Source organism: Cygnus atratus, chromosome 1 (assembly GCF_013377495.2).
Source record: "Cygnus atratus isolate AKBS03 ecotype Queensland, Australia chromosome 1, CAtr_DNAZoo_HiC_assembly, whole genome shotgun sequence".
NCBI classification, from domain to species: Eukaryota; Metazoa; Chordata; class Aves; order Anseriformes; family Anatidae; genus Cygnus; species Cygnus atratus.
The window spans coordinates 32,120,258-32,129,357 of NC_066362.1; the positions used below are offsets into that span (position 1 = coordinate 32,120,258).

General features: G+C 44.9%; 1 protein-coding gene across 1 annotated transcript in view; it reads right to left on the bottom strand.

The window, feature by feature from the left end:
- The window catches only part of ADAMTS20 (ADAM metallopeptidase with thrombospondin type 1 motif 20), a 94,672-nt gene extending 85,951 nt beyond the window's left edge, over window positions 1-8,721 (bottom strand). The window contains exons 1-2 of the mRNA XM_035544066.1: window positions 8,631-8,721; window positions 8,104-8,450 (exon numbers count right to left, since the gene is read on the bottom strand). Of these exons, the coding sequence (XP_035399959.1) occupies window positions 8,104-8,450; window positions 8,631-8,721 (438 nt within the window). The remainder of the gene's footprint in view (window positions 1-8,103; window positions 8,451-8,630) is intronic.
- Window positions 8,722-9,100: the final 379 nt, after the last annotated feature.

The window sequence follows — 9,100 nt, forward strand, 5'->3', positions numbered from 1 at the left end:
CATGCCCGATCTAACCATACTGAAAACTGTAGTCCTGGATCCAGTACCCTAGCAGCCCCCCAACGGGTTACTTCCACTCAGGAACACACAAAAAAGACAATTTCCATTCTGCATAACAGCCTAGGGGAGAGCCTATACATGTGGGAAGTGGAAAACCCAGTGGCACGTACCCCGAGCATCTCTTGGTAAGACTATTCCAGACAACAAAAAGCCTGGCTGAAGCCAAGTAAAATGGCATTTCTGAAGCTTCTAAATACAATCTGGAGTAACAGACTAGCTAAATAGTGGAGAACTTTTATATATTTTTTTGTTATAGTAACAATCTCAAGGACAGCTGGAAAAAGCAGGCAGAAAAGCCTGCAGGGATCCCAGCAATTAACAAGATTCATTGGAGTGGAAGGAAATGAGAGGGCCAGTTTATTTATTGTTACCTTTATATAAAATTTACAGTGAACTAGTCAGACAAATCAATTTTTTAACAATGTAACAGCTTTTGCAGCAGAAACATTAGAGATTTCATTATAGAAAAGTAGCTATTCTGTAATATCCAGTGAAACTGGAAAGTGAACTGTACGTATACACAAATTTAGTTAAACACACATGAATAAGCTACCATCAAGCTAAGTATTTCCCTAGAACACAGACCTAAGGGATCCTCCACACTGGAGTCTGGAAGGAAACTACTATATAACCTTGCCTGTCTCAGTGAATGAGAAGCAAATTTGCATTTGAGATTTATCCCTGTTAGAAGAACAGGGAGAAGAAGTTCCCAGCTTCTTCTTCTAAGAAGCTGCTAGCTTAGACGTTTTAAGAACACGCAGAACCACCTTTCATTCTCCTGGGGAGGTGAATAGCTCCAAAGGGGCCTTTCAACCTCAACCTCACATACATCACCAGGCAGTTATCACTCAAGCACACACAGCTATAGCTAGATTTTCACCTTCTTTTAGTCGATCACACAGTAGTCACCTGGAGAACTTCTGTCAATGTACGTATACCGAGAAGATACAGTCTCTTTTCATGGTTTAACTTAGCTACCATAACCTTGCCGTTTTCTACCTGAAAGTAGATCATGAAAGTAGAACTGAACATACTGCAGATCCGATATCTCACATGGAAAGCCCGTTTATATTCCCCAAGCGCACACAATCTCCTGGGATCCATGACAGTTAACTGCTGACTGCCCCAGGGGGTGGAAGCATTAGTTTAATGCAGAAAAAGCAGGTTTACACAGTTCACTGAACAGTGATTTAGTTCTTCTGGTGACAGAGGGCCACATGATGTGTCCTTCCTCCTCCCCTAACTCAACCGAGTATGTTCATGCACAACACCCTCTGTATGCTTCCCAAGAGTTTAATGAAAACATTTTTATAAGCAAATCCAGTCTTCTGTGGCTGCACGCAGCCTTCCAGCAAGTCCACCTGTGTCACAAACCCAAACCAATGAAAAATTGACTGTTGCCTGTAAAAAGTAGCAATTCCATGAGGCCGCTGCCACCAGAACAATTTATCTGACAAATAGAATGCACTCAGGAAGCTGTCAGGAAAGGAAGCTACCAGACACAGGATGTGGGCAAAAGGCAGAACAGAGGTTGCTGAACATCTTATGTCGAGGATGCTAAGCCGCCTGGGACATGCCTAGATGAAGGACAGTTCTTGTAGAACGGCTGGTCAAAAGAGCAGACACACACATACTCAGAGCCTACTGTTTCTGATAAACATTTTCTGTGACAGACCTTCAGCTGTACAATTCCCTTCCCCATATGTTTTCTCAGTTTAAAGTTTTATTAATTCTGCCTGTATTTGCTGATCTGTGCTGGTTCCTGGGTAGAAGCAGAGCGTCTCTGGAAGCAGAGATGCTAACAGATTGGGAAAAAACGTATTGGGAATATTTTGATGTCTAACGGTTGGGGGGGTGGGGTGGGGGGCACAACTTAAGCCATCTTACTATTTTTTAATGAATTGTGCAATAAATAGTTATTTTGCCAAAACAGGCAAACAAGCAAGCAGAAATTTAGTCAGGGATAAAGGACCATCTTCAGGTACTGTGGTCCGCTCTCTAATGTATGTAAAAAAGATCTCTAGTGCCTACATGCAGGAAAACAAAGCTAAGAAGAGACAAGACAGCAAGAGTAAAAAGGTCTGCATCATCCACTCTGTGGCCAACAGAGCAAGACTGGGAAGACTTCAGGCAGCTGAGGATCAAACGTCACACAAGTCAAACAATTAAATAAAAAAAATAATAAACAAACGGTCCTGCTTCTGGGCATACAGGTTAGAGAAAAGCTAACAGGAAAATAAGCCAAAGTAAGAAAGACAAAAATTGCAATGAAATGAGGTCCATAGCAAAAGACTATGAAAAAGCCATAGCAAAAGAAGAAATAATCAGAGAGGAAAGCAGAGAAGAAAAAATAAAGAAAGATTCAAATGAAGATATTTTGTACTCCATTGCTATGTAGATCCTTACACTATAGAGGAGGTGGGGTTCAACCTACTTCCTAATATGTTTTCATTCTGTTTAGCTAAAAAAAATTAAACAAAAAAATTATCTTTTACTGAAGGTCATTCCTTATACCTAAGCTCATTTCGCGCTTGTGAGAGGTAAAATAAGCGCAAGGGACTGTAGTGGTAGCACTGAAATTTGTTGTTGTTACGTTGCAGGGATTCAGGGCTAGAGGACTCACCTTGTATACCTATACGACAAGTGAAACCAGAACTATCAAGTAGAAGTCGTCAGGTCAGTCTGTCAGCACTAATAAGACTTGGTTTGTCCAAACAAGAAGTGATTCTCTTGACACTTTAACATGACTTACTCCTTGTTTATGATGGAATCGCTACATTAAGAAGATAAAATCTATAGAAACTAGTATGTGGCTAAGATTTATAAATGTGACCTGAATGCTGGAAACTAATTTGCCTTTCAGATTTACAAGGTAACTTTTTTGAAGTGGCAGCCACTAAGTTAAAACATTAAGTTGCACTAGGGTAAGCATATCTTTCAGTTACAAGTGTTAAAAGTTCTTTTTGGAGAAAAAAAAAAAAGAAAAAAATCACTAGTTTAACTCGCTGAAGCTACTAGTACCACACAGCACAAAACTGTGGAGGGCAGAATGATAAAGGGAAGGAGTACGTCACCTGCATTACAACTCCAGAAGAAACTGTATGCTGACTATACTAGTGACAGTTTCTAACTCCTGCACAATTGATTTTTTAAACCAATTAGAATTTCATTAAAATAAATTCCAGAGCTGCCTACTTTCCCTAAAGAAAAGGGCCATTGTAGTCATACATAGCAGACAGAATTGTTTTCAAAATCTCCCAAAAAGGTGATCCGGTGATCCCCAATAATAAAAAATAAGTACAGCCTCTTGTACTGAGCAAATTCTGAAGATCCACGTCAGTTCATTTTTACATGGAGAATGGCAAGAATATAAGTTTGATGTGCAATAAAGGAGCTTCCTTGAACTCCTAAGGGAGGAAGAAATTTGTCGTGCAGACCTCACTACTCTGCAGAAGCTACATTAGAACACAGCAGCCCTGCCTTCCTGGACTACAGAAAGCTGATCTGCAAATCCATGCAAGAAAAAAATTCACATGTACTCCTAACTTTTGCCAGTCACTTAGCATGTGACATTTCTCTATACCCCAGAGACTGCACACCCAAAGAAATGTTGGTTTCTTCCTTACTTAATTTCGCTTCTTACAGTAGAATCACATCGAATACCTTTGGCATTTAGGCATTCTCCCAGTTCACAAAAACAAATTTTAGCTGTCTCCAGAGTCTGGCAACACATCCCTGACCTCCAAGGAAGAATACCAGGCTTCTCAAGGGACTAAACAATTTTTTCTACAGCATTCAGGATAAAAAGCAAAATAACTTCAAAAAGCTCCTTTTTTTTTTTTTTTCCTCCTGAGCCTACTGGTAACTGAAGGCTCATTGCAGTTAAAACTCATGATATCTGCCTCACATCTTGATACTTTACTCATTGGTATTTGTCAATCAACTTGTAGCCTATGTTCTTGAAAGTTAAATTAAGCATTTTTACCTCTGATTTTGCTGTCTGGATCATGTATGAGAGGTCACTTTAGTCCACATGAATCCAGTGACATCCTCAGCAGATCCTGTTTCCCATGTCTGTAGGAAGTTAAAGTTGACCAATGCAGTAAAAGCAAAAAAGATATAGAACTTAGGAAAATAAAGTGAAATTGAGTTTGAAGTTTCAAAAATTACTCTCAAGATGTAAGAAATATGCCTGTATGTGATCAGATGTTCAACGAGGCACGCAGGCCATCACTCCAAATGACCTTCTGCCTTTGACAGCCTCCCGAACTTCCCTAATTACAGGCTTCCTCCTGGCAATTACTACAGGCTCCCCGCTGACCTTCTAACCTCCCTCTGCCATTTGCATCCCTGAACCCAGGGCACGCTCTGAAATGTAACACAACAAAACTGCATACAGGGTGTCAGGAGCCATTAAGCAAAGCTCCACGGGTACTCTGGGCTGTACATGCTCTTGGCACACTCAGAAAAAGGCTTAACTGAGGGTGAAAAGGGAAAGCAGAGTTTGACGGGGAGAACACAACCTGAGAATGCAAACAAGAGGAGAAGGAACTTGGGAACCAGCAGTGAAGCTGCCAATGCAGGCAGTGCAGAGGTTGGGGAAAGGCGCCTACAGGATACAGTGAGTGCAAGTACCTAGTTTAACTTCAGATCACTCTCAGGCAGATCTTCAGAGCAACTTTTAAGATTCCATTGTTAGCTTTCCTGGTTTTTTTTTTTGTTTTGTTTTTTTCCTCCCTAAGTCCACATCCTTCTTTCATCCCTAGCTTTTACAGCATTGGTCTACTGCAACTGCCTCACAGATGCAAGTTTGGAAGATACAATTATACCTAATAATTCTAAGCAACCCCGTCTATTTTAATTTCTATACACCAAACCGAAGTTCAGCAAGGAAGAAAATGGATCCTAAGAAGAGACTGGATTTTACTTCAAATAAATATAATACAGGGTTGCTGAGTCACTACAGTCTAGTTTCTAGTATCTCACAATAAATATCTCATCTTACCTCATCTGTAGTCCTTAAATCACTTAAATCTTTGCGTTTATTCACAAAGCAGGGTGCAGTTCGATAAAAGAGAAATAACTGACTAACCTATTTTTGCAGGTACATTTGCTGAATGCACAAAACAAATACATTTTAAAAACACTGGGGAAAAAAAAAAAAAGATCTTTCCACTAACTTTTCTAGCCATGACAACAGTCCTTAAACATGAGGACAGCTGTACCCAGGAGTGCAGAATGTGTTCCAGGAAGACAAGATTTCACAGAAAAAGAAAATCCACCTGGCCTCTGTCCCCCTCCTTTTATGCCCATTCTTCTCTTCCAAAGAAATTAGCTCCCCTGGTAGTCATAGAATCATTAAGGTTGGAAAAGACCTTCAGGATCATCTGGTCCAACCATCTCCCTACCAACGTCACCCACTAAACCATGCCCTAAGCACCACGTCCAACCTTTCCTTGAACACCCCCAGGGACAGTGACTCCACCACCTCCCTGGGCAACCCGTCCCAATGCCTGACTACGGATGAAGAACAGTAGGCTGAAAGCTCTAAGTGAGGTTAGGAGGATACTCTGTGCAGGTATCAGCAACATCTCCTCACCCTCATACAATCCGTCTTTGGGAGCTATGGTCATGTACCACAAGTGCACCAGCCACCATGCAAGGCTCTGCTTCATCTTCTCAAAACCATACCAGGTTCATTAGCAACAGAAAGGCGGCCACAACGCTGGGTCGTCACAGGCTGTGCTCCCCGAGGCTTTGTCTGCCTGGAAAAAGGTGAAACAAGCAGCAAGAGAAAGTCCTGCAAGCTCTGGGATAGCAAGGCCTTTGGTGGTGGTTCAGACAAGGAACTCGTAATGACAGCCAGGCAATGACGGAGGACATGAAGTCCAGCTGGAAGCTGTAGTGAAAGTTTACAAGGTTCATCTAGAAGAGGAAAAGGCTCGGTTTACTGGCATTCAAGGATTTACAAGTGGAAGAATGCATGGTACAGACCGTAGTACAACTGAAAGAGGGAAAAAGACAAGAGAAGTGAGACATTCGAATCACTATAGCAAAGAAGGTCTTGTACTGAAGAATTGAGAATCATGAAGTAGTAGGCAGTTGGGACAGCTTTGAAGTGTGGTAGGTACATGTTTTTCAGATAAATGATTTTCAGCACATGCAGCCCCTTCAAGCAATAAGAAGAGATTATTTGCAGGGAGAGGATTAAAACAGACAATAAAAGTCATGAAAAGAGAAGATTTTAAGCTTCTCATGTTTATTATAGAGTATGACACTATCCCCAGTCCCATGGTATATGAACGAACAAGAACATGAAAACCTATTTGCAATTATTTGTGATTCCTCCTCTTTTCTACTTCCCTTTGAGCTAGGTATACAACATACTGAGGGCTTTGGTATAGGTTCAAGTTGGGTTTTGTACAAAGCAGATGAACCAACGAGATCTGTTTGTAAAGAAAGATACTTAGGCAAAACTGTGGTGAATTCAGAATTAATGGTTTAGAATGCTTTCTTCTTCAGTGATTTCCACAGAATAGCCCAAGTCTACAGGCTTCAAACCCGAAGACAAGATGGCATTTATCCACATATCCAAGAATAAGCACTAGACAGTAGAGGTGTCTCTTGGAAGTACCATTTACTTCTGATCCTCTTTTCCACCACACGTATTGCCTTCTTTTAATATGCATCTCTCTCGCCCACATGCATCCAGCCAATTCCATTCTATCTTCTATATGCTACCAGAAAGAGACTAGAATATGATGCCACTAGATTTTTTCACTTCCCAGAAATAAGTCTTGCACCTTTACATTCCTCATCGGCTACAATAAAAACCTTGTCTCAACCTCAACTACCATTCACTGGAAAGTTTACAACATTGTATTTTTAAGGTGGGCAGCTATTTTAAAGCACTGCAAAGGAATGGCTGGTCTGGCAACCATTGTAGCTGTCACTCATCTGTCCTCAGTATTTCAATAAACAGTATTATGGTAAAGCACCAGATATCATGTCTTCACAGAATCATCTAGGTTGGAAGAGACCGCCAAGATCACCTAGTCCAACCTCTGACCTAACACTAACAAGTCCTCCACTAAACCATATCACTAAGGTCTACATCTAAACATCTTTTAAAGACCTCCAGGGATGGTGACTGAACCACTTTCCTGGGCAGCCCATTCCAATGCCTAACAACCCTTTCAGTAAACAAATTCTTTCCTAATATCCAGCCTAAACCTCCCCTGACACAACTTTAGCCCATTCCCCCTCATCCTATCACCAGGCACGTGAGTCTTGTCTCTAGATACAAAACTATGAAATGCAGCAACACAGTACAATAGCTTTGACAGACAGCTGTGTGGTACTATTTCTTGATTATACCTTTGGAAAAAAAACACAAGGAATGCTATCAAAGTACGAGTAAAGAATGCATTTCAAGAGTTTTGATTCCTTTGCTCAATTCAATTAAGTAAAGAAGCATTTTACAGTCACACTCCCAGTGAAGTCAATGCGAAACTTCCCATACACTTTAACAGAAACACAATTAGAGAGCACTGCTGTGCATCTACTGGAACATGTCACCCTGTAGCCATGTGTCTGAAAGCACAGGAAGAAAAATACCAACGCTAGTTGTTCTCTCATCATCTCAAGCACCAGTGTTTCTCACTCATAACCACATCACATCCATCTAGCTGCAAACACATAGCTGATGCCACCTCACAGCAGCATTTTACTAAAACAATAGCTTACTGAGTTTCTGATGCATGGTTTTTTCCCTCCGTTATAATGCCGTGAGTGTCAAGCGTTACATCAACCATCCTATCGCTGGCCAGCAACAGATCCTTTGAAAGCAGCGTTTGTACATCCCGCCAAAAGTGGCTCATCATGACCGCACGCTGCCAACGCCAAGACATTTCGCGACCAACTACTTGGAACGACGCCCGAGAACTTCCAGCTCGGCTCCGCGGCAAAGGCATCCCACTACACTTCTTTCAGGGAGGGAAAAGAGTGTGAATGGAGATACGAGGGAGCAACTGAGCCACTTACCAAGCCGCCGCAGATGCTGAAGACGGCCATGTGCGCCTCCTGCGCGTTGACGTGCCCGCGGTAGAAGCAGTGGCGCAGATCTGGGGTCTCCTGCTCCTGCAGGGCCCCGACGTGCACCGTGGAGTACTGAGCGGCGATGAAGGCAGCATCAGCGCTCAGGTTGAGCTGGAAGACCTGCCCGTAGGCAGCGAGCTGGTAGTGCGTCCGGAAAGCGGCGGGCTCGGGTGGATCCTCCAAGCTCCTTCTCCTCCTGCTGAAGTGATGCGTGTGAGGGAAAGCTTCGCCGAACTCATTCACCCGGACGGGCGTGACGATTTCGTAGGAGGACAGCCTCTTCACCAAGGTCTCTGCAACAGACAGACGGACACTCAGCCTCCCCGGGCAGCTCGGGAGCCACCTCCGCCCGCTCCCTGCCGGTGACAGCACGAGCCGCGGCGCTCTCCAGAAGCTTCCCTCCCGCTCCGCGGCCCCTTCCGCAGCCCCCCGGCACCCCCCGGCCGCCTCCTCCTTTGTTGCCGCTCCTTTACCTTGCCCGGGGTGGAAGCGGAGCCCCCGCGACCCGGCGCCGAGCAAGGCGAGGGGGCAGAGCACGGCCGCCAGCCACCCCGCCGCCCGCATGGCTCGCTCCGCCCGCGGCGCGCCCCGGGGCCGCTGCCTCAGCCGCTGCCACCGCTCGGCTCCCTCATGCCGCCCCCAGCTCCCTCTTCTCCTCCTCCTCCTCCTCCTCCTCCTTCTCGGTGGGCGAGGGCGGCCCGGCCTTTCCCTCCTTCCCTCCCTCCCTCCGCCTTCCCTTGCCCCTGCCGCAGCCGCCGGAGGCGAGGCTGCCCAGCCGCCTTCAGGCGGGGGCCATCCCCGGAGCCGCGCTTCAAAGCGGGGCCCCGGGGCCCGGCCCGCCCCCGGGGCAGGCCGGGCCCAATGGCGGAGCGCAGCCGCCCGCCGCGCAGCGCCTCCTCCGCCCGCACCCCGCGGGGCGGCTGAGGGGGGACGGGGCCCGGCC